This window comes from Sapajus apella, unplaced genomic scaffold (assembly GCF_009761245.1).
Source record: "Sapajus apella isolate SASKATOON/1434 unplaced genomic scaffold, GSC_monkey_1.0 scaffold15, whole genome shotgun sequence".
Lineage (NCBI taxonomy): Eukaryota > Metazoa > Chordata > Mammalia > Primates > Cebidae > Sapajus > Sapajus apella.
The window spans coordinates 2,202,406-2,221,486 of record NW_022436955.1 but is presented as its reverse complement, the minus strand read 5'-3'; the positions used below and the strand labels follow the sequence as shown (position 1 = coordinate 2,221,486).

General features: G+C 45.2%; 1 protein-coding gene across 1 annotated transcript; it reads left to right on the top strand.

Annotated features, from left to right (window-relative positions):
* Positions 1-30: 30 nt before the first annotated feature.
* Positions 31-17,325, top strand: CFAP20 (cilia and flagella associated protein 20). Its single transcript, XM_032284056.1, has 6 exons — positions 31-432; positions 13,651-13,730; positions 14,758-14,869; positions 15,453-15,641; positions 15,982-16,092; positions 16,886-17,325. Exons 1-6 carry the CDS (start codon positions 349-351, stop codon positions 16,889-16,891), a joined length of 582 nt encoding a protein of 193 aa, XP_032139947.1. The 5' UTR covers positions 31-348; the 3' UTR covers positions 16,892-17,325.
* Positions 17,326-19,081: the final 1,756 nt, after the last annotated feature.

The window sequence follows — 19,081 nt, the reverse complement described above, 5'->3', positions numbered from 1 at the left end:
GGTTCTTGCAACAGGATTGGGCCCCGCGCTCCCGGGGGCCGGGCTCAGAAGGGCGGAGGGATTCACTTTAAGCCGCGGGCGGCCCTCCGCCTCCATTGAAGGCGGGGAGATCGGCGCGGCCGGTAGTTGCTGTGGTTTCTGTTCTGAGCTCGCAGCGTAGGAGCTGAAGATCGTGGACCTAGCGTTCCCGCGTCCGAGTCTGGCCGTCAGTGGCTGCAGATCCGGAGGCCAGGAGGTCAACCGCCCAGGGCAGGCCCGCTGCTGTGCATTCGCCGCTCGGTGCCTGTAACTAACTACTCCAGGGTCTAGGTCGGCTCTCGGGCGGCTGAGGAGAAGGCCGCCGCCGAGATGTTCAAAAACACGTTCCAGAGCGGCTTCCTCTCCATCCTCTACAGCATTGGCAGCAAGCCCCTGCAAATCTGGGACAAAAAGGTCTGGCTAGGGGCGGCGGCGTGACGGGGTGCAGGGGCTGCGCCCCCTCCTCGTCCAGGGGTTGGGGACGGGGAATGATTGTGTCGATTTGGGGCCTGGGAGAGGCCGAGAGGACGCTGTTGTGCCTTGTCCGCAGCCTGGCGGGACTGGGGCGCGAGGTGGGGGCGTCGCTTAAGTAGCGGAGGAGGTGGGCGTGGCTGGGAGCTAAGTGTCCTGAAGCTGTGGTGTGGTTAGGGCCGCGACCCCCGCTCCTGACTTGACTTGGTCAGTCCATTCTTTTGAGCCACTGTTTCCCCATCAGTATAATGGAGTTGATGGTGCCCATCTCCTAGCATGAAACGTACAAACTTATGTGAGGGAGCTCTGGGGACATACAGACGAAAGGACTTGGATTCCACAAATGTTTACTGATATGCTGTTTTGTGCCAGGCACGGTGCTGGGCACTAGACACAGAGCCTTTGTTCAGGCACCCTTAAAAAGGCGCAGCCAGCCAGGAAGGCTCCGGCGAAGCCAGTGATGTTTGGATTTTATTCATTTGCTCCCTTCCTCCCACTGATCCCAAATAAGCCAGAATTCAGTGGCCCTTGGCACCTGCTCCACACTCACTGTGACTTGCCTGTACTATGCCCTCGTGCCTGATTTCTCCATCAGGAAAACTTCAGAATGCTGACAGTCAAAGTCTTGTTTGGATTAAGAAACTCAGAGCCAAGTACGAGCCTCATCTTCATTCAGGAATCCACTAGATGATATTTTCTTTGGCTCCAGGAGATGATGACTCTGTCTGCTTTTTACAGATGTGAAGATCTAGCTGTCTATGAGTTGATCTGCATTTTATTACTTTGGTATTTCGTTCTAAATACAAATTCCCAGGCAATCAGCTGTACTATTTCTTGATTATAAGTTACGGGAGGCACTCCAATGTGCAATTTTTAGGGGATATTCTGGGAGAATGGGGAGAGTTGGTATGCTGAATGCTGTTTTTAATAGTGATGCATGTGGAATAATCTCAGCAGGGTTTATTGGTAATGAAGCCAAGAATTTTGGATTTTATCTTGGAACAACTCTCTGTATTCCCTTATCCACAGATGAGAACTTTGGGCCACATAAATTTGGGAGAGAACACGGGCAGCTTTCTGCCTGTCACACTAGGGGGACCCCTTCGTTCTGAGGGCAGCTTTGAGGGTGGTGTGTTCATAGTGTTACTTTCGTAAGATGGTTGAAAGATCTGAATATAATGACATTGGGTCGTTGTGTATGTAAAATCAACCCATCTCTTCTCTTTCAGATGATTCTGTCTACAAGCTAGAGCTAGTACCAGAGTATAGGAAAGCAGTTCCTTAACGTCGCTGCATTACTGAGGTTTTTAGTTTCATGGGTTTTTTTTTCACAATAGAATAAAACATTGTAAACTGTAAATTGCATCTGTACAAAGAGACCCCAGGGTGCCTGGGAACTTTGTAAGGAGATTGGCTTCCCAGCCATCAGGCATGAAGAGAGGGGGTCCCTCTGTGGCAGTGAAACTTGGAAACTGAATTGTAACAAAGTGTCAGTATAAGGCAATTGAAATAGAGAATGGTACTTGACCTAGGAGGAGGGGTTTTCAGAGCAGATCAGAGAATTTACTAAAGCTGAAAGAAGCTGGGAGCAGCAGCTCATGCCTATAATCCCAGGACTTTGGGAGGCTGAGGTGGGCAGATCATGAGGTCAGGAGTACGAGACCAGCGTGATCAACATGGTGAAACCCTGCCTCTACTAAAAATACAAATATTAGCCTGGTGTGGTGGCGCGTGCCTGTAATCCCAACTACTCAGGAGGCTGAGGCAGAAGAATCGCTTGAACCTGGGAGGTGGAGGTTGCAGTGAGCCAAGATCGTGCCACTGCACTCCTGCCTGGGCAACAGAGTGAGACTCTGTCTCAGGAAAAAAATAAATAAATAAATAAATACAGCTGAAAGGATTCCAGTAGTAGGGAGACCTCAGAATTTCTGTTATGAAACTTGTGTCAGTTTTCCATTTTAACCCTTCTGGGCTTAATCTTGTGTGCTGTTTTATTTTTCAAATGCGGCTTTTTGACTAGTCAACATGTTTACTCAAGAACAGAAAAGCAAAGTCACCATGGTGCACTGTTGCCCTTAACAATGCCACTAGAGGTCGGATGGTACCCTAATGACATAAACACGTTGGAAAACATTGTTATATTGATTGGCAGCGTTACTTGGAGTATATTAAACAGACGTTTTGGCAAAACCTTCAGAACAGTCATTTCACGCAAAATCTTCACAATGGTAAAAGTTTTTGATGTGTTTCTAACTCTTCTTATTTAGACTCAATCGAAAAATGTTTAGGATTAGGGTTTTTTCCCTCTTGTGGCTAGGGAAGGAAAGAGAAGAAAAGGGAAAGTTTGGGGCCATATCCCTCAGCTTTGTTGTGTACGCTTTTTCTCAGCTCTAAGTCCTCAGAAAGTGCTGGAAATCCAATCCAGTAGGGGGAATACTGGGAATTGATATACTGATCAAAGATTTATTGAACGATAGCTGAGTGACAGGCTTTGTGAAGACCTGGGAAGATAGAGAAAACATTCTTCCTGCTTCCAGGATCTAAGGCAAAGTTGTAATAAGAACAGAGTTTGTGGGGCGGTGAGGGCTGTCTACTTTTATTTAGACACGGCCCTGACTTTTGCCAGTAGGTGTATATTGACTGTGTATATTTATAGTTTTTATTTCACAAAGCTTTACTGTTACTGTTTTCCTTCCTGAGTAAATATAGAGAGCATTTCTGTTCGGTTTCTATGAAGAATTTTGAGAAATTTGGTTTGACTTCTTTTAGGCTCTGTGTCTGTGTGAATGTGAGAAGTGAATGCTGTATTCATAGTACCAGTGAATTTGCAAGTCTCCCTTTTGTGAGGATGGCTCACTCATGAGTGTTTGTAAAACCTGCAATTTATTTGAGGCTCTGAAGCTCACAGTCCCTCCCCTCCATCTCATCCTTCAGATCTCAACTTAAACATTATTTTCACTGGGAACATGAGTTAAGCCTCAATTGAATTGTAACAAAGTGTCAGTATAAGTGTGTGCTGTGGCATGGCAGTTTTCTATTGCAGATTGTCCACTGGACTACAGGGTCCTTAAGCAGAAGAACAGTATCTTACGTTAAAACCTCAGTGCTAGGGTGTGGTCAGACACCTTGGATCTGCATCCTGACTGTGCTGTGTTCCAGTTGTGTGACCTTAGCCATGTCCTTAACCACTCTGTTTTCTCATCTACTTCTCACAGTTATGAAGATTAAATGAAGCTGTATATAAATTAAGTCCTTAGCAACAGAGTTATGGCATATGCAGTCATGCACCACATGATGGCATTTCAGTCAGACCTTATATGTGACAGTGGTGCCGTAAGATTACCATGGAGCTGAAAAATTCCTGTTGCTTAGTGACATAATTGTTGTTCATTAAATCAAATTCTTTACTCGTGTTTGTGAGTAGGTGTAAACCAACCTACAGCACTGGCAGTCATGTAAAAGTGTAAGCATATACAGTACATATACATGTACGGTGCCTAACACTTGATGATAAATGCCTGTATTACTGGCTTATGTATTTACTATACTCTTTATCATTATTTTATGTATTTTTTGAGACAGAGTCTCACTCTTGTCGATCAGGCTGGAGTGCACTGGCGCTATCTCAGCTTACTGGAACCTCCGCCTCCCAAGTTCAAGTGATTCTTCTGCCTCCGCCTCCCAAGTGGCTGGGACTACAGGTGCGTGCCACCACCACACCCAGCTAAATGTTTGTATTTTTAGTAGAGATGGGATTTCACTGTGTTAGCCAGGATGGTCTCAATCTCCTGATCTCGTGGTCCGCTAGCCTCTGCCTCCCAAAGTGTTGGGGTTACAGGCATGAGCCACTGCACCTGGCCTGTATTTTATTTTTTATTTTTTGAGACAGGGTCTTGCTCTTGCCCAGACTGGAATGCAATAGTGTGATCATGACTCACTGCAGTCTCAATCTCCTGGGCTCAAGTGATCCTCCCAACTCAGCCTCCCAAGTAGTTGGGACTACAGACTCTCAGCACCACATCTGGCTAATTTTTATATTTTTGTAGAGCAGGGTTTCTCAATGTTGTCCAGGCTGGTCTTGAATTCCTAGGCTTAAGCAGTCCTCCTGCCTCAGCCTCCCAAAGTGCTGGAATTACAGGTGTGAGCTCCCGTGCCTGGCCTTATCATAATTTTACAATGTACTCCTACTTACAACAACAACAAAAGTTAACTGTAAAATAGCCTCAGGCAGGTCCTTCGGGAGATATTTCAGAAGAATGCAGTGTTGTCATAGGAGATGACTGCCATTTGCGTTATTTCTCCTGCAGACCCTCCAGTGGGACAGCGTGTAGGGGTGGAGACTGTTGATTGATGTTAATGATCCTGACCTTGTGTGGGACTAGGCTCACGTGTGTGTTTGTGTCTTGGTTTTTAACAAAGAAGTTAAAAATTTAAAATAAAAGGAAAAAGCTTATGGACTAAGGATATATAGAAGGATTTTTTTTTTTTTTTTTTAAAGACAGGGTTTCATCATGTTGACTAGGCTGGTCTTGAACTCCTGACCTCAGGTGATCTGCCTGCCTCAGCCTCCCAAAGTGCTGAGATTACAGGCATGAGCCACCACGCCAGGCTTTTTTTTTTTTTTTTGGAGACGGAATCTTGTTCTGTCGCCCAGGCTGGAATGCAGTGGCACGATCTCAGCTCACCGCAACCTCTGCCTCCTGGGTTCAAGCGATTCTCCTGCCTCAGCTTCCCGAGTAGCTGGGATTACAGGCATGTGCCACCACGCCTGGCTAATTTTGTATTTTTAGTAGAGATGGGGTTTCTCCATGTTGGTCAGGCTGTTCTCCAACTCCTGACCTCAGGTGATCCACCTGCCTTGGCCTCCTGAAGTGATGGGATTACAGGCATAAGCCACTGTGCCTGGCCAAGGTGTATCACTTTTTATTGTTTATTCAGTACTTTACTGTACCTTTTCTATGTTTAGACACACAAATACTTCCATTATGTTATAGTTGCCTAGAGTTTTCAGTACAGTAGCATGCTGTACAGATTTGTAGCCTGGGGCAATAGGCTATACCATATAGCCCAGGTGTGGAATATGTTGTACTGTCTAAGCGTGTATAAATACATTCTGATATTCACATAGCCATGAAACTGCCTGAGACATTTCACAGAATGTAACCCCATCATTAAGCAACACATGACTGTAGTTATTACTTTATAAGCAATGACATATAGTATTAAATCGGCAGAGACTGAGGAATTTGCTCAAAACTAAAATAGATGTTTGAACTGAGCCCAGCATCCAGATGTCTAGGAATAGGAAGTACAGTAAAACCAGACTTCTGAAATGAGAAGAATTTAGTTGTTGCACCATTGCTTGCCCAGTCCTAAGCCCTTCCTGTGGCTCTAAATAAAGTCCCTCTTCAAAAAAAAATTCCTACATCCTAGCTTTTAGAATCCACATAAGCCATGCTCCTGGGCTGAAGCGTTCACTCCTCCTGCTTCACTTGTTCCCCAGGCAGAGCTCACCTCACTGGGTTCCTCCTTTTAGCAGTAGTCTCCTCCTGAATTGAAAGAAGTCCCATTCTCTCACCTTCAAGCTTTTGCACTTCCTGGTCCCTCTGCTGGGCACTTCCCCTCACCGCCGCCCCAAGCTTCACTCCCTCTTTTCATTAGTCTCTAGTCACAGTTCAAAGGCATTTCTGAGTGACCTTCCATGACTCTCCAGGCTAATTTACTTCTTATCACACTTGAAATTATTAGCTTCTTAAGGTCTGTATTCCTGGCTATATACAGTTTCCTGATAGAGGATTTTGTAAGTTTCTAAATCAACAGCTTAGAAGAAATTAGGGATTTCTTTAATGTTACCTTGACATCTGGGATCAGCAAATTTTATATTTATTAAAAGACTCTTGGCCGGACACAATGGCTCACGCCTGTAATCCCAGCACTTTGGGAGGCCAAGGCAGGAGGATCACGAGGTCAGGAGTTTGAGACCAGCCTGGCCAATATGGTGAAACGTCGTTTCTACCAAAATACAAAAATTAGCTGGGCGTGGTGGCATGCGCCTGTAGTCCCAGCTACTCAGGAGGCTGAGGCAGAAGAATCACTTGAACCCAAGAGGCAGAGGTTGCAGTGAGCCAAGATTGCACCACTGCACTCCAGCCTAGGCAACAGAGCGAGACTCTGTCTCAAAGAAAAAAAAAAGACTCTTATGTTTAATGTAAACATTACTTCTGGTTTTAAGGAAAGTACCAGGAGGTTCTATTCCCACTTATACTTGTGTAAAACATGGTATAATTTTCAGTCTTAATGGTAGTAATGGTAGTATCCTGGCCCGGCCCCGTGGCTCACTCCTGTAACCCCAGCACTTTAGGAGGCCGAGGCGGGCAGATCACCTGAGCTCAGGAGTTCAAGACCAGCCTTACTAAGATGGAGAAACCCCTTCTCTACTAAAAATACAAAAATTAGCTGGGTGTGGTGGCACATAACTGTAATCCCAGCTACTTGGGAGGCTGAGGCAGGAGAATCACTTGAACCCAGGAGGCAGAGGTTGTGGTGAGGTGGGATCGTGCCATTGCACTCCACTCTGGGCAACAAGAGCAAAACTCCATCTCAAAAAAAAAAAAAAAAGGTAGTATCCTAAAAGTACGTGAGATGAGATTGGATGAATTCACAGAAGCACCTTTGTCTTTCCTGTCAGCTTGTCTTTCTCTCAGCTGCTGCTGTTCCTCCCCTACTCCCAGACTAAATATTAGACCAGAGTCTTTTGTTGTTGTTGCTGGATAGTATTAGATTCCCATTTCCTGTTCTAATTTTTAAAATAAAATCCCTCATCAGAAAAAAAAATCCTACATCCTAGCTTTTAGTTAGCACACCTTGTTGATATATATTAAATTGGTGCCGTTTTCAGTAGTAGAAGTGAGTGCATTTGAACATAAAGATGATAAAACTTTTTTTCTGGCTTTTCCTAGGGTCAGTTGGACCCTAGGACAACGTTCTTCATTATTCTGAGTCAGGTTTTACTTTAATTGAATGACGGCATTTTGTTTGTTTGGTTTTGTTTTGTTTTTTGAGATGGAGTCTCACTCTGTCACCCAAGCTGGAGTGCAGTGGTGCAGTTTTGGCTCACTGCAACCTCCACCCGGGTGCAAGTGATTCTCCTGCCTTAGCCTCCTGAGTAGCTTGCCACCACACCCAGCTACCTTTTTTCTGTATTTTTAGTAGAGGTCGGGTTTCAGCATGTTGCCCAAGCTGGTCTCAAACTCCTCCTCTCAGGGGATCTGCCCGCCTCGGCCTCCCAAAGAGCTGGGATTACAGGCATGAACCACCATGCCCATCCGAAGGCATGGGTTTCAATTACACTTACCTTTTCTTAGCTATGCACGTAAACATCCTTACACTAACTTAGGGGTTGTTGGTGTATGCCCAGAGTTGCTTGTCTGCTGTCTGGATAGCCCCTGCCAAGTATAGCAAAGGGAGCAATGAAGCCTTTGACCCTTGGGAGCCTGGGAGGCCCAGGCTTTGAGTCAGTCGGAGCTATGCCCAGTTCTCCCCACAGGGGTCTCCCTCTGCCTAATTTCTGACTCGGAACCCAGCCCCTAACCCAGTGCAGGAACTTTCCTGCTGAAGTGGACAGCTCTAATGGCTTAATGTAAATCAGAGCATGTGTCATAAAAGCTAGGATGCCAGATGGCTGAGGGTTCAGCTGCCTGCCAGGGCGAGTGGGTGGGGCCAGAAAAATGAAAGTGGGGGGAGGGAATGGATACAACTTGTGTTATTTTTAAAGCAATCATAGAAATATATAGCATCTGCTGGCTCCCTCCTTATCTCAGTCATAGTATTTTTTTTTCCTTCAGCTTGGCTCCCTGAGGCTTACTTTGAGGGGAGGGAGAGGAATCAGTTTTCTTTATTAGTTGCCCTAGCAACCATGGAAAGCCTGGGAGGAATGATTGTTAAGACTGGCCTGAGGCTTGTCCCCTTGTGTTGTCTGCCGAGGCTGAGAATCATTATGTGCTGTAAGGTCCAGTAACTGGGTTCTGAAGCTCCTTGAGCACCTCCAGCTCATGGGCAGGGGAGGGGGAATTAATGAAACAAAACAATATTGGCTTTAGGTTTTTTTTTTTTTTTTTTTTTTTTTTAGGACTGAAACACTCGTAGGCCACACTTTGATAGTGGGAATGTGTCATGAATGAAAAAATTAACAAATCACAAACAGTCGGCTCTTTGTGATCTAGAGAGGGACAGAACTTGTTAATAAAACCCGCTTCCACTGTGAGCAGTAAATGCTGAACAGTGCATGTCATCTTCATCCCAAAGCCAGACCTGCCCAGTGACATCTGAACTGGAAGGAGCTAAGGAAAGGAAGTTGATACTTTCTGATAACTGTATCTTGCTGCATCCTGTTGTCAGAAGCCGGTTTTAGGAGGAGGTTGCTTTCCTGGAAGACCTTTGTAATAGGCTGTGACAGCTAGATTGCCAGGGTGGTGGGGAGGCTTTGCCCTGAATTGCCGTCCCCTCTCCCCTTTGATCCTAGTTTTAGAGCCTAGAGAATAGGCTTTGGGAAATTCTCTTCCCTCTAATACACAGATCTGATTAACCACCCTTACCACTTCCACCCTACTGTTTTCCAGTAAGTTTGTATTTGCAACCCTTTAAACTTAATAAAGGAGAAAAATCATAATTCACTAACAAATCCACTTAATTTGATTTCAAACCTCTGGAGGCTTGTCATATGGGGATACTTGTGTTTTTCTTCTTTGGAGGTTGAACATTCTCTTGGGGAAAAGCTCTGTTTATCTTATCACCAGCCAGGTTCAAACTCTAGAGAGACTGATAGGCATTCCTTCAAAAAAGTTGCCTTGACCCCTCCGAGTTCCCTTGTTTGGTGAAATACATTCATTCACTTTGTAAAATTTAAATTTGTGAGTGTGTTTGTTATCTAGCAACACTGGGAGAAAAATAAATCTCTTTAGTAGATTATTGAAAATCCAACTAGAAGTTAACTTGCCTACAGAGAGAAGCGTAGGAATCCTAGTTTATCCGGCTTTCCGTTTGCATTGGCTTCTACATGCAGGGTACGGCTTTGCTTTCTTCTATAAAGGCTGGAATGGGTCATATTTGCTGGAGTTCCAGGGAAGTCATAAACTTTGAGATGGGCAGAAGGCAGATTCCCTAACCTTTTCTCCCTGTGAGATCTGGCTGGCCTTTCTGGAACTGAGGGAGAGCCTGTTGTTGACTCTGGCTGGAGAGACCTTGAGGGATATAAGGTTTGAGGGCATGCTTTAAACAAGGTTGGATAAATAGCAACATTTTGCTTTTTAGCAATAGCAGTTTTTAGGCCCAAGTTACTTCTTAATCCTGTCACTTTTACTGTCTATTTGATCTTTGCAATTTGTCTCTTTTTCAACAATGGTTGGCTGGCTGTGGTGGCTCATGCCTGTAATCCCAGCGCTTTGGGAGGCCAAGGCGGGTGGATCACAAGGTCAGGAATTCAAGACCAGCCTGGCCAACATGGTGAAACCTCAACTCTATTAAAAATACAAAAATTAGCCAGGCGTGGCAGCACAAGCCTGTAGTCCCAGCTACTCAAGAGGCTGAGACAGGAGAATTGCTTGAATCCGGGAGTCGGAGGTTGCAGTGAGCCAAGATGGCGCCACTGCACTCCAGGTTGGGCGACAGAGCAAGACTCTGTCTCCAAAAAAAAAAAAAGAATGATTATGTTATTGAGAATAATTAGTGGTATGTTATAAAAGCAGTGTTTGCATCTTGTGGAATACTGCCAGCTGTTGTCAGTAGGGCTGTACCCATTAGTTAGAAATGATTTCTTGATTAATTCCTTCTTCACCAAGTCTGCCTGGTTTTCCACAGAAAATATAGGAGGAATATTGCCACTTAGGTTGGGAACATTTAGATGGTGAACGAGGTGGGCAGTGTTGGCGTGTTCTGCACAGACCCAAGGCTTTGTGCTCTTAATCTCCTTGGAAGGAGGCCCAGCATTCAAAGCAGGAGGGCATTGAACATTGCCAGCTTTGTTTGAAAAGCATTTCAGTGTGACGTTTTGTGTCTTGAGAGCCTAAGAAATGCTCCATTGGCAGGGATTGGGGTCCCGTCTAGCCCAGCATTCTGTGTCTGACAATGGGCACCCATTTGTGGGAAGCATTCTTCATGCTGGCAGCCCCGTGGGCTTTGTAATATGCCCCAGCATCTCTGGCTTCCTATAATAGTCCACGGTGGATGTGTTATCCAGGAATTTTTATAACCCTCCTTGAACCTATTCATATGTGCCAACTCTTAGGGTGACAGATTCCAGAAGTCAGCAAATATTTGAATGCTTAGTTTATGCCTAGCACAGTGCTAAGCATTGTCGAAGATAGAAATGATGCTTCATAACTGGTCCTTGCTCTTGCTTGAGCTTATTCTTTCTTAAGGAGACAAGAAGATGTGCTTGCAGTTGTGAAAAGGATGGGCAGTGACATCAGATGTCACCTGTAGAACACCACACAGACCATGAGTGAATCAGACTCACAGTGACAGAGCTCACAGAGACTAATGTCTAAAAACAGAAACATATTATTAATAATTTATGTTGAAAAATAAAACTACCAGACTCAACACTGATTTCTCCTCATATGCAAATCTAACAGCCAAATTGTAATCAGTAGGCTGATGAGTGAACAAGGGGAGCTTTAGTCAGTGTGATTGAGTCATTGATTATGGCAGCCTAACAGCCCTTCCTACAGTACCTAAAAAAGCCGTATGTTTGTCTTTCTCATGGCTTCTGTTCTAAACCTGGTCGATCTTTTTCATATGTTATTCCATTCAGTCCTAATAGCCCAGCCCTGTTTTTTGCTTGTTTGTTTGTTTGTTCATTTTTGAGACAGGGTCTCACTCTGTTGCCCAGGCTTGAGTGTAATGGCGTAATCACAGCTCACTACAGTCTTGACCTCCCAGGCTCAGGCTATTCTCCCACCTCAGCCTCCTGAGGAGCTGGGACTACAGGCGTTTGCCACCACATGTGGCAAATTTTTTGTAGAGATGGCGTTTCACCATGTTGTCCAGGCTGCTCTTGAACTCCTGAACTCAAGCAATCCTCTTGCCTCAGCCTCCCAAAGTGCTGGGATTACAGGCATGAACCAACATGCCCAGCCCCAGCCCTGTTTTTTGTTTTGTTTTGTTTTGTTTTTGAGATAGGGTCTTGCTCTATCACCTAGGTCATCTAGGCTGGAGTGCGGTTCCACAGTCATGTCTCATTGCAGCCTGGACCTCCTGGGCTCAAGTGATCCTCCCACCTTAGCCTCCCAAGTAGTTGGGACTATAGGCACACTACAGGTGCATGCCACCCCACCTGGCTTTTTTTTTTTTTTTTTTTTTTTTTTTTTTTTTGTGTGTGTGTGTGAGACGGAGTTTCACTCTTGTTACCCAGGCTAGAGTGCAATGGCGCGATCTCGGCTCACCGCAACCTCCGCCTCCTGGGTTCAGGCAATTCTCCTGCCTCAGCCTCCTGAGTAGCTGGGATTACAGGCACGCACCACCATGCCCAGCTAATTTTTTGTATTTTTAGTAGAGACGGGGTTTCACCGTGTTGACCAGGATGGTCTCGATCTCTTGACCTCGTGATCCACCCGCCTCGGCCTCCCAAAGTGCTGGGATTACAGGCTTGAGCCACCGCGCCCGGCCTTTTTTTTTTTTTAAATAGAAACAATGTCTTACTATGTTGCCAAAGCTGGTCTCAAACTCCTTAGCTCAAGATGTCCTCCTGCCTCAGCCTCCCCAAGTGCTGGGGGATTACAGGCATGAGCCCCTTTGTCTGGCCCTAGCCCTGTTTTGAAAGTGCCCTTGTATATCTCAGCTCTGTCCATCTTAGTTGTTTAAGAGTTTAATGCTTGAAGATAATTGTTCTTTCCTAAATATTTTGAGAGGAGGAATGTGTATTGAATATTGATTCCTCCCCATCATCTACCTCCTACATATGCAGCAAACAATACAAAAACAATGTAGGATGAAGTGCTAAATTTTGTCGTCTAGACAACATGAGCCAGAAAAACAAATCAGAGAAAAGAGAGGTCAGTGTGGGCTGAAAATGCTAAAGAAGGCATCTGTGTGTGGCAAAGATGGGAATTGAATTCCTGCTTTAAAAGTAGACAATTAGGGAAACGCAGATAGGAAGCATGAAGCAGGAGTAACTCCAGGGGAGGAATGCCTTCATTTTTGTTGCTGCCCCCCTCAGTGACACTGAGTTTTTCCTTGGCTTTTCTGGACAAAGAAATCCACAAGGCAGTGGCAGGGCGTGGTGGCTTATGCCTGTAATCCCAGCACTTTGGGAGGCTGAGGCAGGCGGATCACTTGAGGTCAGGAGTTCGAGACCAGCCTCAACATGGTGAAAACCCCATTTTTTTACTAAAAAAAATACAAAAATTAGCCAGGCGCAGTGACTTACACCTGTAATTGCAGCACTTTGGGAGGCTGAAGCAGGCAGATCACCTGAAGTCAGGAGTTTGAGACCAGCCTGCCCAACATGGCAAAACCCCATTTCTACTAAAAAAAAAATGCAAAAATTAGCCAGTCGTGGTATCGGGCACCTGTAATCTCAGCTACAATGGAGGCTGAGGCAGGAGGATCGCTTGAACCCAGGAGGCGGAGGTTGCAGTGAGCCGAGATTGTGTCATTGCACCCCAGTCTGGGCGACAGAGCAAGACTCAGTCTCAAAAAAGAAAAAAGAAATCTACGAGGCAGTATGAGGCAGTGGAAAGCCTGCTAAGTCCTGAGTCTCCAACTTAGGGTTTGGCATTTGCAGTTCTGGGGTGCCAATGTCCACATTTGTAAAATGGAAACAGTGTCACCTGCCTTGTTTTTACTGTTGTGAGGCTTAAGTGAGAAGGGAATGCATGTGAATATTCCTGGTGCATAATAGGCACTCAGTAGATGTTAGCTGAATCTAAACTGAGTTGATATATTTGGGGAGAAATTTCCCCTGATTTACGGATTACCTGGGATACCCATGGTGGTTGATGTGACCCTGTCTCGAGGTAATAGCATGGCTTACTTACATATAAGCTTCAGTGTCCTGTGTCACAAATTTCTATGTACGCCTCTTGGGCTACTGTGGTTTTCTTTCAGTGGTCCTGTTCAGCCTTGTCAGATATTTCAATACTAATCTAATTTTCTTTCTTGTAGGTGAGGAATGGCCACATCAAAAGAATCACTGATAATGACATCCAGTCCCTGGTGCTAGAGATTGAAGGGACAAATGTCAGGTAGGTAGCCACCTCTGTTCTCCCAGAGACATTAGATACTAGAGAGGCAGTACGTCATAAAGGTTAATAGCACAGACTGCGGAGTCAGAGTGCCGGATGTGAGTCCAGCTCTGCTGCTTAGAGCTTACCTCGGGCAAATTACTGAATCCCCTAGACCTTAGCATAGCATACTCATCTGTACGATGGGCAGAATAATAGTACATTTTCTTTATAGGGTTATTGCGAGGAGTAAATAGTGAATATATGTAAAACACTTAAAACCAAGCTTAGCACATAGTAAGCAGGATGTAAGTATTAGCTATATTATTATTAACCAAAAGTATGTGTTGGGGTCGGGAGGGAGCAGTGTTGTGCAGCTCATCCAGTGGGTGGCCAGTGTGGTTTTCAGTGCCATAGAGTTCTCAGTTTTGGTTTTCTATCATTCGATGGCTCTCATAGACCAGAATTGAGGTCTTCTCTCATTGGAGGAGCTTCTAAGATCCACTCTCTGGCTTTGTTTTCAGCTATTTTATTGCTGCTATCTAGTCTTTTGTTTCTGGGTCCAGTGTTTGTTTTTTTTTTTTTTTTTTTTGAGTCGGAGTTTCACTCTTGTTACCCAGGCTGGAGTGCAATGGCGCAATCTCGGCTCACCGCAACCTCCGCCTCCTGGGTTCAGGCAATTCTCCTGCCTCAGCCCCCTGAGTAGCTGGGATTACAGGCACGCGCCACCATGCCCAGCTAATTTTTTGTATTTTTAGTAGAGACGGGATTTCACCATGTTGACCAGGATGGTCTCGATCTCTTGACCTCATGATCCACCCGCCTCGGCCTCCCGAAGTGCTGGGATTACAGGCGTGAGCCACCGCGCCCGGCCCAGCGTTTGTTAAAGCATCCACTGACTTAAGGGCTGCGGGATTCAGTGGGTGATGTGCCTGAATCTTCTAGATCTGCTTTCCAGTGTATCCTCTTGGACCGTGTGTTATTGTTGTGCATACCACAGAGGAAGAAAAACAAGGAATGTGTTTATTGGTGTTTCCTCTCTCTACAGCACCACATATATCACATGTCCTGCAGACCCCAAGAAGACACTGGGAATTAAACTCCCTTTCCTTGTCATGATTATCAAAAACCTGAAGAAGTATTTTACCTTCGAAGTGCAGGTAAGTATGTGCACATGAATGTGTCCACTCTTGGCTATACCAAAGAGATAGCCTTTGAACTTACAGGGAAAAGTGACCCTACAAAAGTATCTTTATCCTTTTGAGTGTATTCTTTTCTGTTTCTACTGTAAGACCTATGCAGTCCTTGTGATGTAAATTTGGTATCAAAATTTAACGCCAGGTTTTTAAAGAAGCAGTAAGCACCTAGAAAATCTAGAGATTTCAAAGCATCAGAGTTAGCATGGTATCCATTTAGGGAGTGATTATTTAATACTAGGTTACTGTTCTCTGTTTTAGTATTTCTGATTTTTCAAAAGGAAGAACGTTTATGAAATCTATGAGAGCCTGCTGACTATGTCATATGTATGTCATAAGCAGCTGTTGTTGTCTTGGTAACAAACAAGATAAACTTGCTACTTCCGGGCCATCTGCATGCAGCGTATGACCTGTGTCTGGTCTGTTTATTTTCCTCTAAGTCTCAGCCTTGGGAAAGCAAGCTGTGGGAATTCAGGTCATTGTCTGAACAAAGTCGTGTGCTTCTTCTAAGACAGAGCTAGTGTGACGCTTTGTCTCTGTTTCACAGGTACTAGATGACAAGAATGTGCGTCGTCGCTTTCGGGCAAGTAACTACCAGAGCACCACCCGGGTCAAACCCTTCATCTGCACCATGCCCATGCGTCTGGATGACGGCTGGAACCAAATTCAGTTCAACTTATTAGACTTCACACGGCGAGCATACGGCACCAATTACATCGAGACCCTAAGAGTGCAGGTACTGCTCCTTTTCCAGAGAGAGCCCAGACGGGGGACAGGGCATACTGTGTCTAATACTGGCTTGTGGCCAATGTAGCAGAACAGTGTGGGATTCTGGCTTCGGTTCCCAAGTCCCGCTTTGCCCTCACAAAGGTCCAGGAAATATTCAGGAATCAGTTCAGGCATAGAGGTGAATGCAACAAGTAAGACCCGCCTCTTGACAAAATTCACCCGTAAGAAAAGTCAAGGAGATGCCAGAGATGAAGCTTTTCCAGTCCTAGAAGAGGGCCTCTAAAAGATTCAGGAAAAGAGGGAGAACGGTCACAGTTAGCCTCTCAAAAGAAGCATTGCCTCCACAGATCCATGCAAACTGTCGCATCCGGAGGGTTTACTTCTCAGACAGACTCTACTCAGAAGACGAACTGCCGGCAGAGTTCAAACTGTATCTCCCAGTACAGAACAAGGCAAAGGTAAGCCAGTCTTCCCCAGTGGAAGGCCCACCAGCGAGTGAGGGGAGCTGTGTTCCTGGAAAGGGCTCTGGTCTAAGAATTCAGCTACAGAGCCTCTCTGTGTTGACACTTTTGGAGTGCCTTTATATCGCAAGTCTCCTTCCAGCATCAGCACTGAATTAGGAATTATCCTGTGAAATATTCTGTTACTGCTGTCTCCCCTCTCCATGGTGAGCCTGCCCTCCTGAGGTGCTTCCTGCTGCTTCCAGCTCCTAGAAAATGTCTTCCAACTTAACTCATTTTTTTTTTTTTTTTTTTTTTTTAGGTGGACTCTTGCCTTTTTGCCCAGGCTGGAGTGCAGTGGCACAATCTTAGCTTATTGCAACCTCTGGCTCCCAGGTTCAAGTGATTCTCCTGCCTCAACCTCCCAAGTAGCTAGGATTACAGGCGCCTACCACCATGCCCATCTAATTTTTGTATTTTTTGTAGAGACAGGGTTTCACTGTGTTGGCCAGGCTGATTTCAAACTGCTGACTTCAAATGATTACCCCTGCTACCAGCCTCCCAAAGTGCTGGGGATTACAGGTGTGAGCTACTGTGCCTGCCCCCATCTTAACTGTTAATCAGCCTGAAAGTATTATCAGCTGATAGATCCCTGCTAACACAATGGTGGGCGCCTGCCTGGCTGCGGCAGATGCATGTCCATTCTCCACAGCCACTGTCCACTCAAGTGTCGCCAGAGGCAGGAGGCCTGTGACGCCATCTATTTTCTAGTAACTTAAACTGATGCTTCTTTTCTGTTTTTTCCCTTCAGCAATAACTGGAATTGTGACTCCAGGGATAGACCCTGGATGTGACTCTTCTTCTAAAAAGGAAACTATCTGGAGGACGATGAAAAACATATTTATCTTAGTTCACTCTGCTGTAGTTCTGTTATTTATACTTGGTGTTCCTTGTCGTGGACACCGGTGAACGTGCCGTGACTCTGTCACTGCATTGTAAGTGCAGTCCTGTGAGGGTAAGCAGTCCTGTGAGTGCCGTGGGAATGCTGGAGCTTATTCTGTCGTCCGCCCCAGTGTAGGGGCAGATACCTGTACCCTGAACTCACAGAATTAAAGATGTCCCGGAAGGAATTCCAGACCAATATTTCTTCCTGCAGTTTATTCTGTTTTATATATTATCTAAATATATGTATATGGTCTGTAATACTCATAATTTGGAAATGAATAAAATGATATATTCCTGGTTTGTAAATTTGTTCCTCGTTTTTCTTTTTTAATGGTGACATTTCTATTTCCTTTGTGATATGAAAAGAGAACTATTTCCATTGAACCTCCTATATTTCATGCTGTGAAATATCTTGTATTAAGTATTTAAAGAAGAAGACATATTATGTAGTTGACCTTTGAACAACACAGGTTTAAACCATGCGGGTCCATTTATGAGGATCTTCCACCTCTGCTACCCTTGAGACAACAAACCCGTCCCTCCTCCTCTTCCTCCACCTCCTCCTCCTCCCCTCCTCGTCAGTGTGAAGACAACAATGATGAAGACCTTTATGATGATCCGCTTAATGAATGGTAAATATGTTTTCTCTTCCTTATGATTTTTCTTTTTTTTTTGAGATGGAGTTTTGTTCTTTTGCCCAGGCTGGAGTGCAGTGGCATGATGTTGGCTCACTACAACCTCTGCCTTCCGGTTTCAAGCGATTCTTCTGCCTCAGCTCCCGAGTACAGGTATTAATCGACTTACGACCTATGCAACTTATGACCATTCAACTTTACGACCACAGTCGCTAGCCACGACTGCTCCACGTCTGGCAGCGCAAACATTGCCCAGTTGGGCATACGACAGTGCAGACCAGCTTCCGGCAGCACTACCATCTCCGCGTGCACCATTTCAACTGTACATATAGCCTACTCAACTTACGACCAAATCGTGTTACGACCAGTCTGCCGGTCTCAATCGTGGTCATAAGTCGAGCACTAGCTGGGATTACAGGTACCTGCCACCACGCCCAGCTAATTTTTGTATTTTTAGTAGAGACAGCGTTTCACCATGTTGGCCAGGCTGGTCTCGAACTCCTGACCTCATGATCCACCTGCCTCAGCCTCCCAAAGTGCTGGGGTTACAAACATGAGCCACCGAGCCCAGCCCTTCCTTAAGATTTTCTTAATAGCATTTTCTTTTCTCTAGCCTACCTTATTGTGAGAATACAAAATAGAAAATGTAATTTGTACAAAGTATGTGTTAAATAGCTGCTTATATTATCAGCAAGCCCTCCAGTCAACAGAGGGCTATAGTAGTTAAACTTTGGGCGAGTCAAAAGTCATACATAGATCTTTGCATAATGGGGTCGGTGCCTCTAAGCTCTGAGTTGTTCAAGGGTCACCTGTATAAACTGGCTCACAACAACCCTGAAGACAAACTACATGGGGAAAAAAGTAGCATACGACCAGTGGAATCATTTTGCTAGGGATTGGGTCCTAGGTTGAGCTTAAGACAGAATGACAGCGTAAATTGCACCTGAATGCCTTAGGTGCAGTAATCAGCACATCTTGTATCCTCAGCATTGGAGCAGATCACCATTTCCCTATCTGAGTTCCAGCTGAAGTACTGGCCTCACGTGTAGGGACTTAAAGGAAAATGTTTCTTTAAATGCTGGAATTGTGCAAGGGAACTGGAACCTTACACCACTTCTCCCACTGCACTTATTCTGGGCAGATGCCTGTTTAGTGGAATGATACTGGCACTATTGCCTTTTTTTTTTTTTTTTTTTTTTTTCCTTTTTTGAGACAGAGTCTTGCTCTGTCACCCAGGCTGGAGCGCAATGGCATGATCTCAGCTCACCGCAACCTCTGCCTCCTGGGTTCAAGCAATTCTCCTGCCTCAGCCTCCCAAGTAGCTGGGATCACAGGCATGCACCACTATTCCTGGCTAATTTGTATTTTTAGTAGAGACAGAATTTGTCCATATTGGTCAGGCTGGTCTCAAATGCCAACTTTAGGTG